The sequence below is a fragment of the Solenopsis invicta genome, unplaced genomic scaffold, assembly GCF_016802725.1.
Source record: "Solenopsis invicta isolate M01_SB unplaced genomic scaffold, UNIL_Sinv_3.0 scaffold_97, whole genome shotgun sequence".
Taxonomy (NCBI): Eukaryota; Metazoa; Arthropoda; class Insecta; order Hymenoptera; family Formicidae; genus Solenopsis; species Solenopsis invicta.
The window spans coordinates 206,778-232,840 of NW_024105412.1; the positions used below are offsets into that span (position 1 = coordinate 206,778).

Consider the following 26,063-nt stretch of genomic DNA (forward strand, 5'->3'; position numbering starts at 1 on the left):
CAATTCTGACGCAAGTAAGTTACCAAATATTTATATTTTTCGGTAACATTATTCATATTCTGACACAGTGCGAAATATACATGTTCGATACAATGCTCAAGTTCAAACATAAATGATACAGTTGTAGGTTTCATGCAAATATAAGTATTGTGTAATGTTAATTTTGTAATATGTTCTTCACGCAGTTTAATCTGCTGCACAATCAGTTCGTGAATCAATAATGGTGCCGTTTTTGACTGCATAAGTCCCTCGATGTCCATACGTTTCTCAATCAACAATCTCCACGTTTTATAAGGCAGAGCAATTTGATTTCCGCAGTTGTCACCCAGCACCAATTCCACGTAGGATATAGATCCTGCGTTGATTCCGATATCCAGCAATTTATAAGATGTAGGAGTTAGTGCAAACCATCTCCCCAAAATGTGTGATGTGTATCGTAGTGGCGTTCTGTAAATAAGATTACAGATTAATAAAATAAAACAAAAAAGATTAAAAATATTAATGTATCATGATGATAATGTTCTATAAGTAATAAAATAAGGATTTTATAAGAAACAAAATATGAAATAAATGTATATAAAATCATTATAGATACTTACGATTTCTCACGTGCTTCAATCTGGATCGGAACGTAACAGTTCATTGATGTGTGTGGCAATGTTCTGTAAATAAAAAATATGGATATGTAAAAGCAAAAATATGAAAAATATAATTTAAGGAATTTATAAAAATGTATAGATACTTACGATTTCTCGCATGCTTCGGTTTGGATTGGAACATAGTAGTTCGCTATTTCTCTCGTATTTTTCAAGAGTTGTCCGCTAACAATGAGTAACTGATGAGAGTAACATTTTCAGAGTTCTTTTTATTTTATAATCCCCACCACCATATCGACATCAAATGCGGAAATTACATATTTTATGATGAGATCAAACACATATTCAAACGTAAATCTTGCAAGCGCTGACAAATGTGATGAGATCACAAGATAGTAAAACTCAGTTTAGACACATTTGAATGTAATTTAATATTACAATGAAATCATGTAGTACTGCAGATTTGCATTTTCAGCATAAAAGCATGCGCCAGTGTACAGCAGCTGTGATGATATCATAGGCGCTAATACCACAGATCTATAAAATTAATTTAGACACGTTTGAATATAATTTGGCATTACGATGAAAGTGAGTTTTGTATTTTTAGCGAGTGCCTGCTGTGACACGTTTAAAAGTAATTTGATATCGCGATGAGATCATTTAATAATCTTACAAAGTCAGTGATATCAAATATACATGTAAATCTTGCAAGCGCTGATTTGTGACAGCTACGAAGATTTTGGACATGTATCAACTGATATAGTGTGAATAACATTTAAATGTGATGGTGTCACTATAAAATGATAAGATCGCGATGCATCCCATCAGTCTATGCAGTCAAGCACATTGTAAAAATGGAGCAAACGGAGCATGATTTGATGGAGCAATCCACTCGATTAAATACGCATGAAGAGTATATAGCGTGGGAGCAGCATTGTATCGAGTTCAGCGAATCGCTGGATGGACGTAGCCGTAGTAAATATCCACGATTGTCAATTAGTGGGAGACAATCTGTGATCGCTTGTGTAACGATACGACTTTTCTCGCGGTCGCGGATTAGCTCGCCGGTGCCAAGGTCGAGAAAAGAAGGAACTCCGATTTGAAAAGAAATTAACAAAATATTTATTTTAAATCAGTATCTCCTCACACTCCGTGATACAAAAAAGAAAATAAAAATTTATTAGGAAGAGAGGAAGTTAACACCTTCGGAACTCGTGTTCCCCGGAACGTGTATTCACACGCGGAAAGAACTTAAAACTAATTATTATGTACACGCATAGAGAACACATAGAAAACTTAAATTAAATTATAGCGCTCGCGGTGTCGATAGAAATCTTAAGTCTAAATACGAAACGCAGATCTTACAAACTAACGCTCGGAAAATATTACAATAAACGCGGACTTAATGCTAACGCAACTTAATAACTAACGCTTGCCTGAGGAAGGGGTCAAGATACGCTCGCTTTGCTAGGAGGGCGCTTGTTCGGACGGAACGCTCGGGACGGAGGAATCCAAGGAAAATCCGGCGAGGAAGTTGTAACTCCGGGTAAATGCGTCGTCGACGACCGAGTGAAATTATTTTAAATTTGCTCTGAAAATAAAACGAAAATTAAGAATCGAAATTACAGGACAGGTAACAGGTAAAGAAACGGGTAACCGAGTACGCCCAGTATCAGGAAGCCGAGAGCACCCGGCGCAGGTGTGCGGTACAGAATAACCGAGTACGCCCGGTATCAGGGGGGGGGGGGCGTAAACGGCCTGTGTCAGGAAGCCGAGAACGCCCGGCACAGGAGTGCGGATAACCGAGGACGCCCGGTGTCAGGAAGGCCGTGAACGACCTGTATCAGGAAGTCGAGAACGCCCGGCACAGGAGTGCGGATAACCGAGAACGCCCGGTGTCAGGAAGGCGGATAACCGAGAATACCCGGTGTCAGGGGCTTTCAGGAAACCGAGTACACCCGGTATAAGGAAGCCGAGAACATCCAACCAAGGAGCTCCGAGTATTCCCGGAGTGTCGGTACCGGTGATATGGAACTGACTGGTTGCTCCTTCCTGGTGTGGCTCCGTATTTATACCCTCTGGCCGCCCACGCAGTCGGAATCACGTGTTTACCCCACTTTTCGGCGTGTACCTACGCGCACGTGCCCGCGCGATGCTACGCGTGACGTCACGCGACCGGGCGCAAGAGCGAGCGAGATGGAGAACGGAACCGACGTCACGTGGCCGCGCGTGCGAGTGAGCGAGACGGAGAGTACTGACGTCACGTGATCGGGCGTGCGAGTAAAAGAGACGGAACGATATGTTATAATCCGGCGTGCGAGCGAGAAAGAGATATAATTTACCTGCGTAACGATGCTATCGTTACATCATCCCCCTCCTCAGGCTAGTGGCGCGGAGATTTTAATTTCCTCTACGGCAAGTCGTTAATTGGCCCCGATGGTTGAATCGCATGATCCATCGGTCTCTCAAAAACCGTAATTTGTACTTGCGGCTTTTATGTACCGCGTAGTATGGTATATTGACCATTCTTCCGGTCGGTAAAAGGATTTTAACCGGCGGCGGAAGAGGCGGTGTTAAATTAATGTCTTCCATATTGAGCGGTGGTAATTCTTCCTGTATGGGTATCGGCGTTTTCCATTCCGTTTGTTCTTTCATACGTGGACTTTTCTGAACAACGTTCTCGGAAATGGCAGCTCTGGAGGCGGCTTCAGGAAATGATACTTCGATGACTTTTGCCGGCCGAGCTATTGCCGCGACGGTGGGCATGATTTTTGGTTGTTCACTGTCTGTAATCTTACGGCTCACCCGTGGAGCAAATGTTTGTTTTTTCGCTCCAGATTTTGTTTTTGATCAACATTGTTATGGCACTGGTGGTGTTGATAGAAAAACGCCTTTTTTAATGCGTTTTCTCGGTCGCCTCTTTGTATCGTTGTGCCGACGCTGGGTATTTTCTGAGGTAGCACGGAAGTCGACAGCGAAGATTGTTTCTCATCGGATAGATCGGAGATACTTCCAAATAATTCTTGAAAAATTTCTTCTTTGGTTGCCATCTTTATCTCAAAAACTGAAGACGAGCGTGTTACTCCTTCAAGTTTTCGCAAGCGACTGTGGTAGTGTGTGCGGTACTTGACCTTATTAGCTCGGTGCGCTTTTACAATGGTTTTTGGGTAATTTTCGAATTGCGCTCGTATAGACGTGGCAACGTGGGGGCGCGAATTTTTCTGGAAACATAACGCAAAGGCGTCGCAAGTCGGGGGCACGGCTTTACTTACAAAATTACAAATTGAAGTTTCGCTTTCTTCCGGAACGGTTTTGAGGTCTTGGACGTGCACATTTCGGTGCCAGCGTCCTCGCGTGTCGCGTAAATCCATAATTACCGGAGAAATAATGCGTCTCACCTCCAGCGGTCCGATGTATCGTGAAGCAAGTTTTGCATTGAATCCGGCGGCTTTATTTGATAGCGGGTACTCACGTTTCCAAACTTTTTCGCCGATTTGCGGTCTCCAATTTCTTCGGCGTAGATTGTAGTGCGTTTCTTGTTTTTGAAATGCTTGGGCTTGATTGATGCGGACTACCTCGAATGCTTCTTCTAAATGACGGCGCGTAATATGCGGTGTCATGTTTTCGACATATCGGCGATCCTGCGGATGCGGAAAAGCCAATTCGCCGCCGTGATTTAAATAGGCCGGGGTATAACCCGTGGCTTCGTGCCTTGCAGTATTATATGCGAACTGCAAGGGTAATAAATATTCATCTCAACATCTATGATTTTTCCCCACAAATTGAGAAATTATATTTTTATTGGTTTTATTTGTCCGCTCGACAGGATTACAGTGAGGTGCTCTTACCGGTGTGGTGCGATGCTCGATTTGAAAGGCGCGCAAGAGTTCGGCCAGCTGTGCCGATTTTAATTGTGTTCCGTTGTCGGAAATAATTTGATCGGGACATCCGTGACGGTGTATAATATTTTCGGCGATTGCTCGGGTGACGACTGGAGCCGTGGGGCGACGGAGTGGCTTTAACTCTATCCATTTACTAAAACGGTTTTGCATGACCAGAAGCCATATATGTCCGCTCACTGACCTCGGCAATGGACCGACTAAATCCAAAGTTACTTGTTTCCACGGCGCGGTTACTGGAGTTGTGTGTAAATTGCCAGCTGGTTTCATTGATGGTATCTTGTGTGCCAAGCAAGTCGGGCATTGTCGTACGTATTTTGTGATGTCTTGGAACATACCTGGCCAATAATATAATCTGGCCATCCGAGCAATAGTCTTTGCTACCCCGAGGTGACCGGCCGTAGGATCATCGTGGTGCCGCTGAAGTATGGTCATGCGCTCTTCCTTAGGAACGCATTGTTTCCATTGCTCGGCAGGATCGCTTTAACGAAAATCTAATTTGTGCATGATGTGCCGATAAAGTTGTCCTTGTTGCACATGGAAGTCCGGGTAATCCGCGGGTTTATTTTTAACTCCAGTTAATACCCGGCGATACCAACTGCAATTCGGAGTTGTTTGCGTACTGCAAACTTCTGGTTGCCTGAAAAGAGCGTCGGCTACTCGATTAAGACTGCCTTTGCGATATTGAATATCAAAATCGTATTGCTGTAATTCAAAGAGCCAGCGTCTTAAGCGTCCGGTCGATTCCTCCAGTTTCTGTAGCCATCGTAATGATTGATGGTCAGTCATTACGGTAAAGGCGTAGCCTTCTAAATAGCCTCGCATCTTTTTTATGCCCCAGACAACTGCTAAGCACTCCAATTCCGTGGCGCTATAATTTTTCTCTGCGCCATTTAAAGTGCTACTGGCGTAAGCTATTACTCGTTCGCCGCCTTCTTGATGTTGAGTCAAGACGGCTCCGAGGCCGTACGTACTGGCGTCAGTCTGAAGAATAAAACGCTTGCTGAAATCAGGACAGGCTAGGACTGGTGCACTTACTAATGCCTCCTTTAGTTGCTGGAAGGCTTTTTCTTGTTCCTCGGTCCAGGTCCATTTGACATTCTTTCCAGTTAACTTAGTTATAGGTGTTGCGATACTTGAAAAATTCGGTACGAATCGGCGATACCAAGAAGCCATCCTCAGAAATTGGCGTACCTTGCGTATCGTGGTCGGAGCAGGCCAGTTCGCCACGGCGCTTACTTTCTCAGGATCTATCCGGATGCGATTTATTATGTGGCCCAAATACTTTAATTGCTCCCTGCAGAAATGGCATTTCGCGGGATTAACTCGCAGCTTAACCTCTCGTAGTCGTCGAAACACTTCACGAAGATGTTGAAGATGTTCTTCGAAGGTCTGACTAACGATAATCATGTCGTCTAGGTACACCAGCACATTTGGTTCAAGTTCTGGACCTAGCACCTTGTCTAAGAGACGTTGAAAGGTGGCTGGTGCCGAATGGAGGCCAAAAGGCATCACGCGGAACTGCATTAATCCTCTTCCAGGCACCGTAAAAGCCGTAACAGGTCGACTCTCTGGATGTAGCGGAACTTGCCAATATCCGCTTACGAGATCGAGCGTAGACAGGTAGCGGGCACCTCGTAATTTGTTAAGAGTAGCGGTTACATGAGGAAGCGGATAGGCGTCCTTTTCTGTAACCTCGTTTACCTTTCTAAAATCGATGCAAAAGCGATGAGTTCCGTCTTTCTTTTTTACAACCACAATGGGTGAACTTCAGGCACTGCGGGACGGTTCGATGATGCCATCATTAATCATTTTTTCGACTTCCTAGTCGATTACGGCTTGCATTGCTGGATTTTGTGGTCTATACCTTTGCTTAATCGGCTGGTCAGTTTTCAACCGGATGCGATGCTGTGTTCGATCGGTCGGACCCTGAATTTTCTCAAACTTTCGCAACTCATACTCTAAGAATTCTTTTAATTTTTGCCCTTCTTCCGGAGTTTAAGTGCTCAATCCTTCCGATGTTATTTTTGTTGTAGATGCCACGTCTCTCAGGTAGGCTTTAGGTGGCGGTCTTAGCGCTGAACCAAACTTGGCCCATAAATCCACGCCAATCAGCATTGCACTCCTAAGAGAAGGCATAATGAGAAAATTGTGTAGATATTTTTTACCTCCGATTTGAACTGGCAGGTTCATGGTCCCGGGAATTTCGATGGCCGTATCGTCTGCCATTCGTACGGTGCTGGCCTGGTGCTCTGTATCGAAGCCAAGCGATTGTACGTATTGAGCGGTTTTATTATTAATAAAAGATAGCTCGGATCCGGAGTCGATTAGAGCACTTACTATTTTATCTTGAATTTGTACAGGTACGTGTGGCTGCGGTTGGTAACTTACTGGGATTTCTGTGAGGACCGGTCGGTGGCGGCATCTCCCCCGGTCCGATCGGTGTTTCCCGACACCGGGTGACAATCTTTCGTGAATATTCCGTCTTTGCCACATCTGGAGCAAAACTTCTTCAGAGGTCGCTTGCAATCAAAGCGCGTGTGGCCTCGCTGTTTACAACGCCAACAGCATTTTTTTCTACTGTATGCTGTCGCAACGGTACTCCCGGAGGTAGTTTTCTTTTCTGTGCGTAATTCTCGCCGTTGCTTTTCAATAGCTTCGTATTCGGCCGCTCTATCACTGAGATCGCTAAGACTAGTGAGATCGTCCAAGCGAATGTATAACTTATATTGCGGATTCATATTTTCGTATAGCCGGTCAAGTTGTTCTTCCGGAGAAAATTTTCCCGCTCGGCGCATATTTGTGAGCATGGCCGTGGCGTATTTATGAAAAGGCTCATCTGCTCGTTGCATTCGGCCTTGAATTTCTCACACTAATTCCGTGCGGTACCGGCGAGGTAAAAATTGTCTTTTAAAATCGTCGCAGAAATCGTCCCAGGTAGTCCAGGAACTTCTACAGTTTCGATACCATAGCAAAGAATCACCTCTCAGCATTTCAGGTAGTCCCACCAATATTTGATCGCCCGTGTATCCATAACCTTGTCGCAATTCATCTAATCGCTCCAAAAAGGAGATAGCGTCTTTGCCATTAAAATGGCAGCCCCATTTTCGCATTTGATTCATCACCTTTGCCGAATCCAAACGGTCGTTGTTTTCATCGGCCGTTAGATTGATAACAAGTTTAGGAGGACCTCCCCCTTGTTGATCGTCGTTATCCATGTTTAGAGTATCTAACTATTCTGGATTTTTCAGGAAATATTTCAGGAGCCGCTGTCGAAGTGCCGTGTACGTGCCGGTACTCTCTAAGCCGAGCCTGTCTAACTGTTTGATTAACTGGATTTTATTATAATAATATATATCACTTCGTGTAGGAGACATTTATAATCGGAGCTCGACGGATCAGGTCCGTGTTCGGGCGCCATGTAACGATACGACTTTTCTCGCGGTCGCGGATTAGCTCGCCCGTGCCAGGGTCGAGAAAAGAAGGAACTCCGATTTGAAAAGAAATTAACAAAATATTAATTTTAAATCAGTATCTCCTCACACTCCGTGATACAAAAAAGAAAATAAAAATTTATTAGGAAGTTAACACCTTCGGAACTCGTGTTCCCCGGAACGTTTGTTCACACGCGGAAAGAACTTAAAACTAATTATAACGTTCACGCATAGAGAACACGTAGAAAACTTAAACTAAATTATAGCGCTCGCGGTGTCGATTGAAATCTTAAGTCTAAATACGAAATGCAGATCTTACAAACTAACGCTCGGAAAATATTACAAGAAACGCGGACTTAATGCTAACGCAACTTAATAACTAACGCTCGCCTGAGGAAGGGGTCAAGATACGCTCGCTTTGCTAGGAGGGCGCTTGTTCGGACAGAACGCTCGGGACGGAGGATATCCAAGAAAAATCCGGCGAGGAAGTTGTAACTCCGGATAAACGCGTCGTCGCCGACCGAGTGAAATTATTTTTAATTTGCTCTGAAAATAAAACGAAAATTAAGAATCGAAATTACAGGACAGGTAACAGGTAAAGAAACGGGTAACCGAGTACGCCCGGTATCAGGAAGCCGAGAGCACCCGGCGCAGGTGTGCGGTACGGAATAACCGAGTACGCCCGGTATCAGGGGGGGGGGGGCGTAAACGGCCTGTGTCAGGAAGCCGAGAACGCCCGGCACAGGAGTGCGGATAACCGAGGACGCCCGGTGTCAGGAAGGCCGTGAACGACCTGTATCAGGAAGTCGAGAACGCCCGGTGTCAGGAAGGCGGATAACCGAGAATACCCGGTGTCAGGGGCTTTCAGGAAACCGAGTACACCCGGTATAAGGAAGCCGAGAACATCCAACCAAGGAGCTCCGAGTATTCCCGGAGTGTCGATACCGGTGATATGGAACTGACTGGTTGCTCCTTCCTGGTGTGGCTCCGTATTTATACCCTCTGGCCGCCCACGCAGTCGGAACCACGTGTTTACCCCACTTTTCGGCGTGTACCTACGCGCACGTGCCCGCGCGATGCTACGCGTGACGTCACGCGACCGGGCGCAAGAGCGAGCGAGATGGAGAACGGAACCGACGTCACGTGGCCGCGCGTGCGAGTGAGCGAGACGGAGAGTACTGACGTCACGTGATCGGGCGTGCGAGTAAAAGAGACGGAACAATATGTTATAATCCGGCGTGCGAGCGAGAAAGAGATATAATTTACCTGCGTAAAGATGCTATAGTAGTATAGTAAGGCGGATTCTAACTCAGGGATCTGAGGGGGGTGCGGGGGCAGGGGGGGAATTTCACGACGCGTCTTTGCCGTACTGACCATGATGATGTCACGTGGGGGGAGCGGGAGGAACATTTCACGGCATGTATTTGTCGTGCTAACCACGCCTTGAAGAGAGGGGGTGATGCCACATACGTACTCGCTCGCACGCCAATGTTCTTTTTGCCGTGCTAACTGCGTTTTGGAGGGGGAAGGCGTTGTCACCTCGATTTGTGCGGGGGAATTTCACGGCACGCGTCTTTGCCGTACTGACCGTGATGATGTCACGTGGGGGGAGCTGGAGGAACATTTCACGGCATGTATTTTGTCATTCTAACCACGCCTTGAAGGGAGGAGGTGATGTCACCTCGCAATGCTTATCATAGCATAGGTGATGGAAGCACACATGTGTTTTCTTTCTCGCTCCCTCCCATATATTGCGCTCATCAAACGCTGCGATGCGGTGTGGCGATGCATCATCCTCCTTCCCCCCACACGCACGTTTTATCCTCGCTCGCTTGCTCATGCTCTCCCACGGCTTATTTTATACATTGCACGCCAATGTTCTCAATCGCACGCGTTCTTATTTCTAAGGTGTTCTCAGGAATGGAAGAGAATAGGGAAAATAATAATAATAATTTGTTTGAATGTAATATTTTTTTTTCATTTTATTTATTTTAAAAAGAATATATAAAAATGGTTTTATTAACGTATTATTTATTAAAATTATTTATTTTATTTTTTACATACACAAATAATTAAATATTTAAAAATTATAAGAAAATTGAAAAAATTATTAAAAAATAAGAGACTATAAAATTATATAAAAAATTATATGAAAAAATATATAAGATTTCGATAACACAAGAGATACATTTTATCAAGAGGTATGGCAGTGTCTCACACCAAGTGACCGTTGCATATTAAATTCTTTATACTATTATATATAACATGATCACACTATTGAACGTGTATCATACGTCTATTAAACTGATATCAAAGATCTATTATACGTCTATGTCTACGTCTACCATACGTCTATCGTACATCGTACGTCTATCATACTACTACATTGTACTACTGACGTTTGAGTGTAGTACGTTAGACGTTTCATAATAGTATGGTTGACGGACGCGTTCTTATTTCTAAGATGTTCTCAGGAATGGAAGAGAATAGGGAAAATAATAATAATTTGCTTGAATGTAATATATTTATTTTTTTTATTTTATTTATTTTAAAAGAAATACATAAAAATGGTTTTATTAAAACGTTAGTAAAAATTATTTATTTATTTATTTATTTTTAATATACACAAATAGTTTTATTTGTCTTCATTAGATAAATTTTGCTTCTTATTTATTTTTAATAAGTATACAAATAATTTTAGTTATTTTCATTAAATAAATTATTTAAATGAAAAAATCCGGTTCGCCATAATAGTAGTAAAACCAACATCCATGTAAAGTTGATTCGCACCATAAGAAGTCCAGTTCATCTCGTAGTTTTTTTCGTTCCCTTTCAATTTTTATTTTTTTTTTTGTATATTTACGAAACCTACAACCACGAGTTTTTCGATTCGTAGGTATTCGTGGCATTCGTCACAGTTCATTGTGGCTGACTGAGTGACAAATTGATGCGAGCAGAGTCCATTTATTTTTACAATCGAAATGTACTTGATTTATCTTCAAAACGCTGATACCTCATTGTTCTCATAGTAAAATGAGAACACCTCTAAGCAATTTTTTATTTTAACATGCACATGCAGCTTAAATTTTCGATAACACAAGAGATACGTTTTATCAAGAGGTATGGCAGTATCTCACACCAAGTGGCCGTTGCATATTAAATACTTTACACTATAATATATAACATGATCGCACTATTGAACGTGTATCATAGGTCTATTAAACTGATATCAAACATTTATACGTCTACGTCTACGTCTACGTCTACCATACGTCTATCGTACAAACTATTATACGTCTACGTCTGCCATACGTCTATTGTACATCGACCATACGTCTGTCGTACGTCTACCATACGTCTGTCGTACATCGTACGTCTATCATACTACTACATTGTACTACTGACGTTCGAGTGTAGTACGTTAGACGTTTCATAATAGTATGGTTGACGACAAGCTTAATCCCGTGCACGCGGGGTGTTACTTCGAATTGCCGCTGTCGGTAAGTGACAAGCGTGCAATAATTAATGTACATTCGAAGGACAATGCTTGCTTCGCGTGGTCCATGGTGGCTGCTCTGTACCCCGCCGAAAATCATGCAAACCGAGTGTCATCTTACCCGCATTATTCGACTGTTTTGAAGTTTGACGATATACAATTTCCAATGAAAGTAAAAGACATTGGAAAATTTGAACGTTTAAACGACGTATCGGTAAATGTGTACACTACCGAATTGGACAGAAAAGAAAAGATAGAATACGTTGTACCGTTACGACTGACCGAAGATAAGAAAGAGAAACACGTCAATCTCTTCTACGTGGAAGATATACACGACGTCACCCACGGTCACTTTGCGTGGATTAAGAACCTGTCGCGCCTTGGTCAGCTGAGCAAAAAAAAGAACAAGAAATAATGCTCCGATTTGCATGAGTGGTACCAGTTACACATCATCGAGATAATCTTAGCATTGCTGGAGGAATTCCAAGAACGCAATAGCGTGTGGGCATTGTCGCGTATACTAAATTTAACAGTAAATATAAACAAATATAGTTCTTTGCATGCAGGATGCAACATCCAGTTACCGAGTAAAGTTATGATGAAGAAAACGGTAGTTAATGTAAAATCAAATAACAATGCATGTTTTGCATGGTCAGTAGTGGCCAGTCTGTACCTTGCCGAAAGGAATACAGATCGAGAATCTTCATATCCACATTATTCTACGGTATTAAAGCTGAAAGGCATTGAATTTTCAATGACATTGCCACAAATTAAAAAGATTGAAATTCTCAACAAAATCTCCATCAATCTATACTGCATCGAGGAGAAGAAACTATCGATTCTTCCTATACGACTCACCGAACGAAAAATGGACAATCTGCTGTACGTGCAGGATGACAATGTGGAACATTTCACGTTGATAAAGAATATGTCCCGTCTCATGAGTTCGCAACTCAGTAAGAAAAAGAATAAGAAATTCTTTTGTGATCGGTATGTATGTATTTCAGAAAATACAAAAATATGTATATATAAATATATAAATATATTTCTAATTTCTCAAAATAAATTATATTTTAGATCTCTACATTATTTTAGTTCGATCAACAAATTAGAAATTCACACTATGGACTGTGGAAAGATAAATGACTGCGCTATCAGATTACCGAGCGAAGATGACAAATGGCTGAGCTTTAAAAATTACTGTCAAAAAGAACAAATGCCCTTTATCGTATGCGCCGATTTGGAATGCATTCTGGAGAAGACAGAGGAGAAAAATTACCAGCATCATCGAGTATTTAGCATAGCATATTATGTACACTGCGCGTATGACAATTCAATGTATCGGTTTCATTGAGATAAGAACTGTATCGTGTGGTTCGTTGAGCAACTTAAAGATTGAGAACAAATTGTAAATAATATCCTGTCGGTTAATGTTCCCATGGATTTAACGCAAGACAACTGGAAAAAATTTAACAGCGCTACACACTACCACATTTGTAAAAAACCATTTACAAATGAAACAGAATGAGTACGCGATCATTGCCATTTAACCGGTCGATTCAGAGGTGCAGCGCATTCAAATTGCAATTTAAATTACATAGATTCGCATTGTATTTCTATAGTTCTCCATAACTTATCTGGTTACGATGCGCATTTTATCATCAAGGAAATAACTACAGCATATGAAGGACGAATAGATTTACTTCCGATAACAAAAGAAAAATATATTTTGTTTACAAAAAATGATCAGAAAAATTGTATGAAATTAAGATTTATCAATTCTTTCAAATTTCTCGCATCTGGTCTCAATAAATTGGCATCTTTTCTTAGCAAAGATAAGCTATGCATAATGCAACGGGAATATTGTAATTTATCAACAGAAAATTTTGACTATTAACACGAAAAAGTATCTTCCCATACGAGTATATTGACTGTGTAGAAAAATTGGAAGAGTCATGTTTGCCACCGCGCAAATTTTTTTACAGTTCATTGACAGGTGACACAGTATCCGAGAGTGATTATGCACACGCTGTCAACGTGTGGCAGCGGTTCTCTATCCGAACGCTCGGAGACTATAGCGATTTATACTTGAAAACCGACGTACTGTTGTTGGCTGATATCTTTGAGAACTTTCGCGATAGTTGCATTGCGAGTTATGGACTTGATCCCGCATATTTTTATACTTTACCGTTTCACATGGGACGCAATGTTGAAATATACACATGTAAATTTTGAACTGCGGACAGACATTATTATGATTTTCTATTGGTCGATATTTGGTTGATGGCTGATCTCCCTTCAGATTGATCAGATGGCGCATGCTGTTTTTCCGGCATGCGGAGCCTCTCTGTTCAGATATGTATGATTCAAGACTGTATTGTTGTTATGTATCTTTTCGGACGTAATAATAAAAAGGAAGTATCTCTATCAAATCGTTGATGCTGATTGCACCTCTAAATTGTCGTTACAACAATTTTGGCGACGAGGTGAAAAAAAAAAAAAAATCTGACATTATATCGAACGAGATAAGGAAACAAATAAATAACCAACCATGGATCAGGAACAGTTTCAACAATTCTTATCCTTAATAAATCAGAGCCAGCAGCAGTTAATCACGCGTGTATTATCTGCCCAACCTCAAGGGAGCTCTCAGCAAGGTACCCAACCTCTAATCAATACTACACTTTTACCGTCATTCGAAAATTTCGACGCCAAGAAGGAAAGCTTCAGGTACTATCGTCAACGATTTGAAAATTACTTACAAATCAAAGGTGTTGCATCAGACAAAGCACTATGTGCAAAAATGCTCTTAAATTCTATCGGTGCTACATACTATAATATGTTAGCAGCATTAGTAGCTCCTCAAATGCCCACAATGCTAGAATACCAAAATCTCGTAGAAGTCTTAGAAAAACATTTGTGTCCTAAAAAGAATATTTTAGTTGCACAACATCGATTTCTGTCAACGTATCAAAACGAAAATCAATCGTTAGCCGAATACACAGCACTTCTACGCCGGGACATTGCTGATTGTGAATTTATATCACCATGCGACTGTAAAGTTTTTATTGCAGAAATTTTCTTACGTGCACAGTTTATTAGAGGTATAAAAGATAATTCAATTCGTGAACAGCTACTTCAATCCAATGTCTCCACGTTCAAAGAAATTTCAGAAAAAGCCCTAGCACTGGAAGCTTCAAAAATCGACAGCCGTGAACTTTCAAAAAACCAGCCAGCCGTACATTCATTTAACACGGAAGACGTTAACAAAGTAATAAAGCAACAGAAATCCAGACGTGATACTTCAACATCAAGGAAAAGAAACAGCGAGAAAAATCCATCAAGACATAACCACCGACCCAGATCCAAATCAAGGATTGACTACAAGCGACTAGGCATCGAGGGATTATGTCTACGTTGCGGAAACAACAATCATTTAGCAAAAGATTGCCGAATAAAAATATCATCTTTAAAATGTACTGCATGTAGTAAGTCTGGCCATTTATCAAAGGTGTGTATACGATCACTTCTTAATGCAAATAAATCAAACACAGAAGCTAATACAGAAACTAATTATATACAAGATGACATATCAACTTACGGAGTTAACCATATTATCGATATATACGAAAATCAAAATACAGAACGCAATAATTCCAAAAAGTATTTTGTTACAGTCAATATCGAAGGACAACCTCAAACTTTTGAAGTTGATTCAGGAGCAGGAGTTACATTACTTCCACGAAAAGAATTCGAAAAGCTTAAACTAAAAATCAACCCCCAAAAATCTACAATTGCATTCCGGTCATATACACAAAATGTATTTCTTCCAGATGGAGAAATAGAAGTCGAAGTTCGATATAAAGGAAAGGTATCACGCGAGAAACTATACGTTGTGTCGAATGAATTGGCACCACTCTTAGGACGTACATGGATTCGACATCTAGGCATAAATCTTCAAGAAATCGACAACGAAGAAAGGAACAACATCAACCATTCTCAGAATCAATTAATCAACAATATCGAAGATATAGTTAATCAATTTCCTGAAATTTTCGAAGAAAAGATAGGATGTGTACCAAAGGTCACAATTTCACTCCAATTGCGAGAAGGTGCAAAATCGATTTTTCATAAGGAAAGAGAAGTACCATATGCACTACGGGAAAAAGTCGAAAAGGAACTTGACGATCTTGAAGCAGCAGGTATTATTTCAAAAGTAAACTTGAGCGACTGGGGATCGCCTCTAGTAGTTATTCCAAAAGTCAATGGAGATGTTCGCTTGTGCGTAGATTACAAAATTGGAGTAAACCAAAGACTAGTATCTGCAAACTATCCAATTAGACGAATCGACGAAATATTAAATAGTCTCCGGGATTCACATTATTTTTGCCGTCTCGATTTATTCAAAGCATATTTACACTTGCAAGTCGACAGTAAAAGCAGTGAAATTCGAACTATTTCTATTTCACCGAGGCACATATCGAATGAATAGGCTCTCATTTGGAATAAAAACAGCACCATCAGAATTCAACCGCATCATAGATCAAATTCTATCGGGCCTCAATAAAACTCTGGCATATTTCGATGACATTATTGTCCATGGATCTACCAAGGAAGAATGTCAACAAAATTTATATGCCTGTTTACAACGCTTAAAGGAATATGATCTACATCTTAATAAAAGCAAATGCTTATTCTTCCAAGAAGAAATTGAATACCTTGGGCACAATATTGGATTCAACAAAATTTCAAAATCTCCAAAGAAAATCGAAGCCATAATTAATATGCCGAGACCATCCAACGTTGGAGATGTACGCCGTTTCTTAGGTATGGTAACATATTATTCCAATTTTATTCCAAACGCATCAACAATTACATATCCATTAAGAAAATTACTCTTAAAAGATTCGAAATTCAAATGGAATAATAGCTGTGAAAATGCATTTATAAAACTTAAAAATGAAATTTCAAGCGATCAAGTACTAACGCCATACGAACCAGAACTCCCTATAGTTATTACATGTGATGCTAGTCCTACAGGCATCGCAGGAGTTTTATCGCACATTATTGATGGCATCGAAAAACCGATTGCATTCGCATCTAGATCACTAACGTCCGCAGAAAGAAATTACAGTCAACTTGATCGTGAAGCGCTCGCAATCATTTTTGCAGTCAATCGATTCTTTATGTACGTGTATGGTCGCAAATTTAAACTAATAACTGATAATCGACCTCTCACTAGAATTTTTCACCAGAATAATAAATTACCAGCTATGACCTCAGCTCGATTACTTAGATATGCATCATTTTTATCAGGATTTGACTACGAAGTCGAATATAAAAAGGGATCTGAAAATATCAATGTAGATTGTTTATCCAGAGCTCCAGTAGATCAAAAATATTATTCAACGGATATTGCCATCAATGAAGAAGTCCACCAACTATGTTATTTAACTATTTTCGAAATTTCATCTGAAAATATTACAGCCGAAAATATTATACAAGAAACCGATAAGGATGAAACTCTTTCAAAAATTAAAAGGAAACTACTCAGCGAAGAAGCCGATGACATCGAATATACTCTCGAAGCAGGAATATTATTCAAAGGACAACGCGTAGTTATCCCGAAAATCCTACAACCACAAATCCTCGAAGAATTGCATAAAACGCATGTTGGCATTACAAAAATGAAACAGCTGGCACGCCGTTATTGCATTTGGAAAGGAATCGATCGAGATATCGAACGAATGGTAAAATCATGCCAAAACTGCGCAGAAGTAAAAACCAGTCCGGCAAAAGCTCCATTACATCAATGGGAACAACCGACATCTAACTGGAACCGTATTCACATAGATTATGCAGGTCCATTCGAGAACCATTATTTTTTAGTAGTAGTAGATGCTCGATCTAAATGGGCTGAAATTCGAATCATCAAGGAAGCACCAACATCAGAAAAGACCATCGAACTTCTAAAAGATATTTTCTCAATCCACGGATTTCCTGATGTTATGGTCTCCGATAATGCAACAATATTTGTCAGTGAAATATTCAAGCAATTTTCTCGTGAAAGCGGTATCTTCCAAAAATTCATAGCGCCAGGACATCCTGCTACCAACGGACTCGCCGAAAGAAATATTCAAACATTAAAACAACGTCTCAAATCCATGAAAGATGAAAACCTAACATTAAACCAAAAGGTTCGAGAAATCTTATTTAGATACAGGGCTACTCCACTCGCATGTGGGAAGTCTCCAGCGGAACTTTATCTTCATCGTGCCATCCGGATTAAATTAGATGCTCTCAAACCATGCAAGAAGACGAGTAATTACCAGAAAATTCCAGGCACTCGCAATTTACCAGTAGGAGAGAGAGTACAGGCACGATATTATACGAACTTAAAGCCTACATGGAAGTTTGGTACCGTCATCAGGAAGCTTGGTCAACTCCATTATCTTATCAAATTAGACGATGGGTACATTTTCAAAAGACACATCGATCAATTACGCAGCACGGAAGTAAAAAAAAAAGAAGTTCGATTTGCACCAGATACTAAAGGAGGGGAAGAAGAGATCAAACCAGAAGAAAAATTCTTTGCGGAACTGGGTCACTATATGGAGTATTCGAAGCCAGCTCCACCAGTTTCAGTCGCCATTCTACCTGAAGATCCATCAGAAGGACCTCCTGTAGATCAACCAAGAACATTACCAAATACTGTTAGACGGTCACAGCGTATACGCAAGGCGCCATCACATTTAAACAACTACATTTTAAAATAATATTCCTTCTTTATTCCATGCTATTATCACATACTATTTAATTTTCAGAAGATATTCATGTTTTCTTTTAAGTGTGGGAGAATTATTATGATTTTCTATTGGTCGATATTTGGTTGATGGCTGATCTCCCTTCAGATTGATCAGATAGCGCATGCTGTTTTTCCGGCATGCGGAGCCTCTCTGTTCAGATATGTATGATTCAAGACTGTATTGTTGTTATGTATCTTTTCGGACGTAATAATAAAAAGGAAGTATCTCTATCAAATCGTTGATGCTGATTGCACCCTTAAATTGTCGTTACAACAGACATCGACATAATCATGTTCATCGAACGTGGCACACGTGGTGGTCTAAGTCAATGTTCAAACAGGTACGCACAGTCCAACAACAAGTACATAAAGTCATACGATCATCGAAATCATCATCGTACCTGATATACTTTGATGTAAATAACTTGTATGGTTGGGCAATGTGTCAACCATTACCATACAAAGTATTTCGATGGGTGGATGACGTAACAAATTTTAATTTTATGGACATCGCGCTAGATTCCCCAACAAGTTACATTCTTGAAATAGACTTAGAATATCCACAACATTAACATGATGCGCACATTGACCTACCGTTCTGTCGAATGCGTGACAAACCGCCCAGCAAGCGGCAGGACAAGCTCCTCGCAACCTTATACGATAAGAAACATTACGTCAAACATTATCGTAACCTGCAGCAGTGTACTCGTCACGGCCTTCGAGTAACAAAAATACATCGCATATTACAGTTTGCGCAATCACCATGGCTTCGCGATTATATTCAGCTAAACACAGATTTCAGAACATGCGACAAAAACTTTGAAAAAAACTTATACAAATTAATGAACAACGCGGTTTTTGGCAAAACCTTGGAGAACGTGCGCAATCACGTCGATGTGCGACTCGTGACAAAATGGAAAGGCAGATACGGCGCGAAGGAAATGATCGCTATGCCAAATTTCTACAGTCGTAGTGTTTTTTCGGAGAATTTGGTTGCTATCGAAATGCGTAAGTTTAAGGTGAAATTCGACAAACCAATCTATGTGGGTATGTGCATCCTTGACATATCTAAGACATGTTTGTGTAAATTTCATCATGAATACATGGCGCCGTTGTTTCGCGAGAAATGTAAAATTATGTATACTGATACGGATAGTTTAATATTATATATAACATTGAATGGGATGATGTATACGAAATGAAGCGCGATTTTAATAAATTCGACGCGAGTAATTATGCGGTTGATAATGCATACGGTATTCCGCTTGCTAATACAAAAGTGCCGGGATTAATGAAGGACGAAGAGAACGATCATGACCGAATTCGTAGGGCTTAGAGCAAAGATGTATGCCTTGTGCATTGATGGTAAAATAGACAAGTAGAAAGTCAAAGGAATCAAGAGCAACGTTGTAGCAAAATCAACAACTTTCAATGATTACACGCGATGCTTGCATGATGAGATTGAAATGACGCGACAGCAGTCAAATATTAGATCGAAATTGCATGAGGTATATACTATATCCAAAACAAAAATTGCTTTTAGTCCGTATGACGATAAACAATATATTATGTCAGATTCTATCGACACGATACCTTGGGGACATTATAAAATACCAATGTAAATAAAACACTTAATTTGTATAATATATGTATATTTGTGTAATTGTAATAAAAATTACAAATATCTTATAAATAAGTAATACATTTTTTATAATGCATTATCGTTGTGTATCCACGAATTGTGTGAATTATCAAATCCCAACCATTTCACATAAGCATCATCCCCTCTTGTGCGTAAAATTTTTTCAACGCGATACAAGTCAGGATTAGCGACTCGCTGGAGCTCATATTCATAAAATCCGCCGGTGATGTGTTTTCCACGGGAATCCTTCAATAAATACGTCACGGAATTAGTTCTCTGCACTTTGGCAATTTTAAATATCTCTGTAATCCAATACGGTGTACGAGGTGTGTTCAAAAAGTATCGCGAATTTTGTGTTTTTTCAAAAATTATTTATTTATTCATGAATATCTATTTTGTCCCCTTCAAAGTAATCCCCATGAGATATTATACACTTGTGCCAACGGTTTTTCCAATCTTCGAAGCACTTCAAAAAATCATTTTTTTTATCTTGTTCAGCTCCTCCTTCGATGCCGTCTTTATCTCGTCAAGCGTAGTGTAACGTCGTCCTTTCATGGGCCTCTTCAGTTTAGGGAACAAGAAAAAGTCACAGGGGGCCAGATCTGGGGAATACGGTGGCTGCGGCATCATTAGCGTGTTGTTTTTGGCCAAAAAGTCGCGCACAAGCAACGATGTGTGAGCAGGGGCGTTATCGTGGTGCAAAAGCCAAATTTTGTTCTTCCACAAATCCGGGCGTTTCTGGCGGATTGCTTCGCGCAAATTGCGCATAACTTGCAGGTAATATTCCTTATTGACCGTTCTACCCTGTGGCAAGAACTCATGATGCACCACGCCCCTGCAATCGAAGAAAACTATCAGCAAAACTTTCACATTCGACCGAACTTGGCGCGCTTTTTTCGGTCTTGGTTCGTGCGGCAGCTTCCATTGAGATGATTGAGCTTTGGTTTCCACGTCATAACCATAAACCCACGATTCGTCACCAGTTATGACCCTCTGGAGCAAATTTGGGTCGTCGCGGACAGAGTCCAACATCTCATTAGCAATGTTCATGCGATGCTGTTTTTGGTCGCAATTGAGCAATTTTGGTACGAATTTCGCGGCGACCCGTCTCATGCCCAAATCATTGATAAAAATCGAATGGCACGAGCCAATCGATATGTTTAGGTCCTCAGCAACTTCTCTAACGGTGATTCGACGATTGGCCAATACCATTTTCTCCACTTCATTAATTTTTTCGTCTGTTGTTGAAGTGCTCGGGCGTCCGGCACGCTCTTCGTCGTTCACATCTTCTCGGCCTTCTGAGAACATTTTGTACCACCGATAAACGTTGCTTCGGTCCAAGGTAGCTTCTCCGTATGCCACAGTCAACATTCGGAATGCATCCGCGCACTTAATTTCGTTTTTCACACAAAATTTGATACAGGTTCTTTGATCCATTTTTTTGAATAGGTAAAAATCGAAGACGATCCAAAACACGTGCAAGCAAAGCAGCTGTCAACAATTAAGTGAACATTCAAAATGGCCGAGCTTGTCGGCATAAGTGAGAGACATGAGTACCAACATAACGCCACAAAAAGATCGAAATTCGAATATACGTAACCCGCGAAAATTCAAAATTCGCGATACTTTTTGAACACACCTCGTATAATCTTTATCAAAAATGGTTTTAAATTTGCTCACGCGTACCGATTCACCCACTTTGAATCGCGCGGGTGTAGCGATTTTTATGCGACTATACACAGTGGATAAGAGTTTTTCGGCAATTGCTACATTGATGGGTCGTATACCAATAGTACGATGCCTTCGCGAGTTGTCTTCTGATATGAGACGTGGCAACAAATCAATCCATTTATAATTTCCATTAAGCGTAAACTGCTTCCACATATCGTTCTTTAATGAACGGTTAAACCGTTCGACGACTGACGCCTTCTTTGCCAATATGTTGAATAATGATTGATATCATGTTTTTTCAATAGTTTCTGTACCGTGGCGTTGTAAAATTCCTTTTCTCTGTCAGTCTGCAAATTTTTTGGACATCTTTCATCGTCTCGAATTATCTTTGTAATCGCATTAGCCACTTCATTGCCACTCTTGGCCTTGAGAGGCACGGCTCATGCATACTTGCTCAACACATCGATAATGGTGAATGGTAACCTCGGTTAAATCTCATGTAAAGTCGCATCTCATATCCGCTTGCCACAGGTCATTGTATCTGCGAACAATGACGTGGCTTTTCGGAAAATTTCTTCTCGCTGGAACATGAAGTTTCTTCTAACAGCTGCTTTTCGGAATTATTCATGTTTGATTCACAAATAATGCAGAGATCTAATGTATCGTTTTTTTTACTCTGCGCTATGAGACACTGTGTCGAGTTGTTTTTGATTTTCGTTAAATATAATCTAACTTTGCATCAAAATTGGCATTGACCACGCAAAGAATGTTATCGCGCACGTAACTTCTTATTAATCCGCTCCATTTAATACATTTCCGTTCCGCTACTTCCGAGCGATATCCCAAACTTGTTGATTGACATTTCAACGTTGACTAAAATAATATGAGTAGCACGACTCAATTTATAATTAAACCAGCTTCGCGAAGTTTCTCGATAATCGACAGGATCTCGTTGTCGTGAGCGTTGTGTCCGGTTTGGTGCAAGGCTTTGAGCAATCAAAGACGATCGACGAGTTCGTTCGGATCGTTCCAATGAACGTAATCAATCTTGTTGTCGTTTAATGTAATGATGTTCGGTATACCTCGTCCAACTTTGTCCAGTGCTAACATGGCTGATACTATATTTTTATACTTGTGTCCTTTGTTACACAGTATTGGATTACATTCGTCAGGGTCTCGCTTATGTGCGTTTATAGTTAATATGATATCCTTATATTTCTCTACACTATCACTCGTGTAGATATCGGCGTTGGGTATTTTTATGAAAATTAACTGGTACAGACCTTGAGTACCCTTGTATCTTTTACCGTTTATGAATATATCATTGTTTTTGTGCAAGTCGATACGTTTGTTATCAAGCATCGTTCCAGTATTGCTAAAGTTAACTTTATAAACGTTATCTACGTTGACCGTTTCTTTATCGCTCAAAACAGCTCCCATATATTTTTGTCCCAATGGGCCATAGTGTATTTGTAATTTTTTTTTGCCCCTCAGACGTTTCCAACTGCTGTCAAACAAACATCACGAGCGGCTCGTCGGTGATTTCGAAAATCTGTTCAACGAAGGGTGCATGATTCTGCAATAAATCGTTATCTTGTAAAATTTGTGATGCTTTATTAAAATTAATTAGTACAGTTTGCGATTTAATTGGAGTAGAAGTCATTATTGAATTATTAAACAAAATGTTCGTCCGTTTTCGTTTTGGCTTCGCGTATTCTTCATCTCCCGAAAAAAATGCTTTACTCTCAGCCGGTTTAGACTCATCACTAATGGTATTTTCTACTCCAACGGTATTTTTAACAATCTGTGTTAGAGGTTTAATGATTGGTCTAAAATGTCTTTCCAAAGCAATATCTTCTTCCATTTTACCCGTTTGACCGGGCAATATTTTTTACGAATCGTGTTACTCGTTTTTACAATTTGTTTAGCTACCTTCTCGCGATCCATGTTACTATCCATGTTGAATGTTCAACGTATCGACAACTAACTTTGCGAAGTCGTTAAATCTTTTTTTATATCATCCATCGACAAGCGCGCTGTCCTTGTCTATCACTAGGAATCTATATTTTTGCTGCCAACAAATCAGCATAAATCCGGCATAAATTGCAAAAATTCCCGTAAGACATCTCAGTGTTTACATGATCGTTGTATACATGCTTCATATTGGTGCCATCCTATTTGAACATGATCAACAAATGTGCATTGTCGTATATAAAATGCTTCGGTATTTTTGCATACGTCTGACAGAGATAGAATCAGTCAACGTCTGCATGTTGACCCATTGCATGCTACTCTCTTATCGTATCTTGCTTATCGCATGCCGCATCATCAAAGATATAGATGAAATTCGGAAGCGTTTTGCTCGAAAGAATGACATCACTGTTGTTAGAAAATGCAAAATACCCAACTTCTTCAATCGATGTTAATAAGTTTTCCAGATATCGGTATTTTGGCTGCTGAAACAATTTCAAGTATACATACACGTTTTCGAAACGTACACCGTTCCAGCATGCTTATCATTACGTTTGTCTTTCCGCAATTTGATGGGCCGCAAATGTTGCCGCGTATAGAAATCGGTAGCATGATACATTAATTTTTACCGAGAGTTCCTCATCACTTATATTTTATTAAAAACCGTTAGTTTGTAAAGTCTATCTTATTTATTATTTCTAAAGCGCGTGTACGCCATTAAAGTGCGTGAGTGCACGAGTGTACAGGACAACCTACCCGATCGTAACAGTATTTTATGCAGTTGGAAATGTATCGTTTTACCTTCTGCCTTTCATCTGGAAACCAATTGCTTTTTCTTACTTTGTTGTATCTCTTCTCCATTCCTAAATATCCTAGTTTATTTGTGCAATACCTGCAATTCCATTGCTTGTTGTATATAAAATAATAATTTACTATCGTGCTTTCTGAATACAATTCCATTTCGCATTTCGAAATACGGGTCATTTATATTTTGCAATGTTTCTTTCAATTCATATACAACTTTTGGTTCTCTAAGTGTGAAATTTAATGTGAGATGTTATTTTACTTGATAGAATTATCCTTTATTTTCAATATCGCATCCGGTAATTTACCAACGCGTCGAAGTGTTCCATCTTGACATCGGGACGGTGTTTCGTCACATAATCATATTTTGATAGCTCTAGGATTTATTGACTTATGCGAAGAGATTTCTTTTTTTCTTAAAAGGAAATGCAAGAGCATTACTATTGATTACTATTTTAAACTTGACACCCCGTAGTTAAACTTTAAAGCGCTGCAAGAAACATATGATCGCAAGCGTTTCCAGCTCGAAACTATGATAATGACTCTTTACATCTATTGTCCACATTGAAAAGAAAAAGATAGGATGAAAGTGTCTGTTACCTGCTCGTTGCATGAGTACCGTTGAATAGCGATTACAATAGCAGTGCCAGAAAATAAAGCGAGAAGAGCCCCATTACTTGCAGATTTAGCGGAATATAATTAACAACACACATATCATTGACATTTTACAATGCTTTACAGTATTCAATGATTAAATTAAGATATAAAAATAAAAATGATTCTAATGCTTACAGTATGTTTAATTTCACAAATTAAGTCTTATAAGGGCAACCTATGACATGTGGGTCACCAATTTTAACAAAATTTTATGGGTGTGTAGTATTAAATCTTTACTAGTAAAGTTGTAAGTTGCGAATATTAGATATTTTCGAGAAAATGACAATTAAATATTTCCAACATCTATAATACCGTTACAGAAAATCGATTGTCGAATTATTGGTGTAGCATGGGGCGTTAGCATATTGGCTGCTACGCTTGGATCCCAGGTTTGATTCCCGCGAATGAGGCTGTTCCGCAATAGGCTGTTTTTCAACAGCGCGGCTCGATAAAGCGAGTCACACGTTGCTGAAAGGTGGAGATTATTTCACATATAAGCAGCTCCGGAGCATAATTGAAAGAAGAAAGAACCCTCTGAATTAGCTATCAGTAGAATGTATAGGCGGATTCAAACCCAGGGATCTCAGGGGGGTGCGGGGAAGGGGGGAATATTTCGGGTCGCGCGGGGGGGACCTAACCGGCGATAAGGTCCCGCGGGTGGACCAAACCGGGTGGAGGAGGGGGAGGGGGGGCTTAAAACGGGGTCACACGTGTAAACCTAACCGGTAGTTCTGCGTAATCAATGTTTATATAAACAATGATAACGATTCGAGGACCATGTTCTTGGCCGATGTTTAAATAAATTTGACACCTTTGAAATGTGTCGCGTGGAGGCAACTGGCCATTTAATGTAAACATGGACCATGTACTTGTCACTCTGTTTACATAAACATAATAAATCACACCGCGAGGAGGTGTGTATGACTGTACTTTGAAATCGGAAATGTCTGTCATCACGAGGGGGATAAGCGATACGATGGCGAATATTTTGTGGGGTGTGCGCGGCTATTTCCGCGGGGCCCGCCGCCGCCGCCGCCGCGTGCGTGCGTGGAGGGGATGCGCGCTGTCTAACGCGAGGTCCGCTGGGG

The 26,063-nt window shown here is 40.4% G+C and overlaps 2 protein-coding genes across 2 annotated transcripts; both read left to right on the plus strand.

Annotated features, from left to right (window-relative positions):
• Positions 1 to 13,476: 13,476 nt before the first annotated feature.
• Positions 13,477 to 15,278, plus strand: LOC120360052. The gene is made up of 2 exons (XM_039459615.1): positions 13,477 to 14,936; positions 15,103 to 15,278. The coding sequence occupies exons 1-2, from the start codon at positions 13,977 to 13,979 to the stop codon at positions 15,193 to 15,195; spliced, it is 1,053 nt and encodes a 350-aa protein (XP_039315549.1). The 5' UTR covers positions 13,477 to 13,976; the 3' UTR covers positions 15,196 to 15,278.
• A 498-nt stretch (positions 15,279 to 15,776) lies between these two features.
• Positions 15,777 to 18,466, plus strand: LOC120360051 (uncharacterized protein K02A2.6-like). The gene is made up of 2 exons (XM_039459614.1): positions 15,777 to 16,252; positions 16,742 to 18,466. The coding sequence occupies exons 1-2, from the start codon at positions 15,910 to 15,912 to the stop codon at positions 18,199 to 18,201; spliced, it is 1,803 nt and encodes a 600-aa protein (XP_039315548.1). The 5' UTR covers positions 15,777 to 15,909; the 3' UTR covers positions 18,202 to 18,466.
• The last annotated feature ends 7,597 nt before the right edge of the window (positions 18,467 to 26,063 follow it).

Excerpts from the sequence above, each read along its gene's own strand:
- LOC120360052 (XM_039459615.1), top strand. The coding sequence starts at position 13,977 with ATGGATCAGGAACAGTTTCAACAATTCTTATCCTTAATAAATCAGAGC. Across the intron at positions 14,937-15,102 it reads AGTCTGGCCATTTATCAAAG|TCAATATCGAAGGACAACCT; the intron begins GTGTGTATACGA and ends ATTTTGTTACAG.
- LOC120360051 (XM_039459614.1), top strand. The coding sequence starts at position 15,910 with ATGAATAGGCTCTCATTTGGAATAAAAACAGCACCATCAGAATTCAAC. Across the intron at positions 16,253-16,741 it reads AGATGTACGCCGTTTCTTAG|GATTTGACTACGAAGTCGAA; the intron begins GTATGGTAACAT and ends CATTTTTATCAG.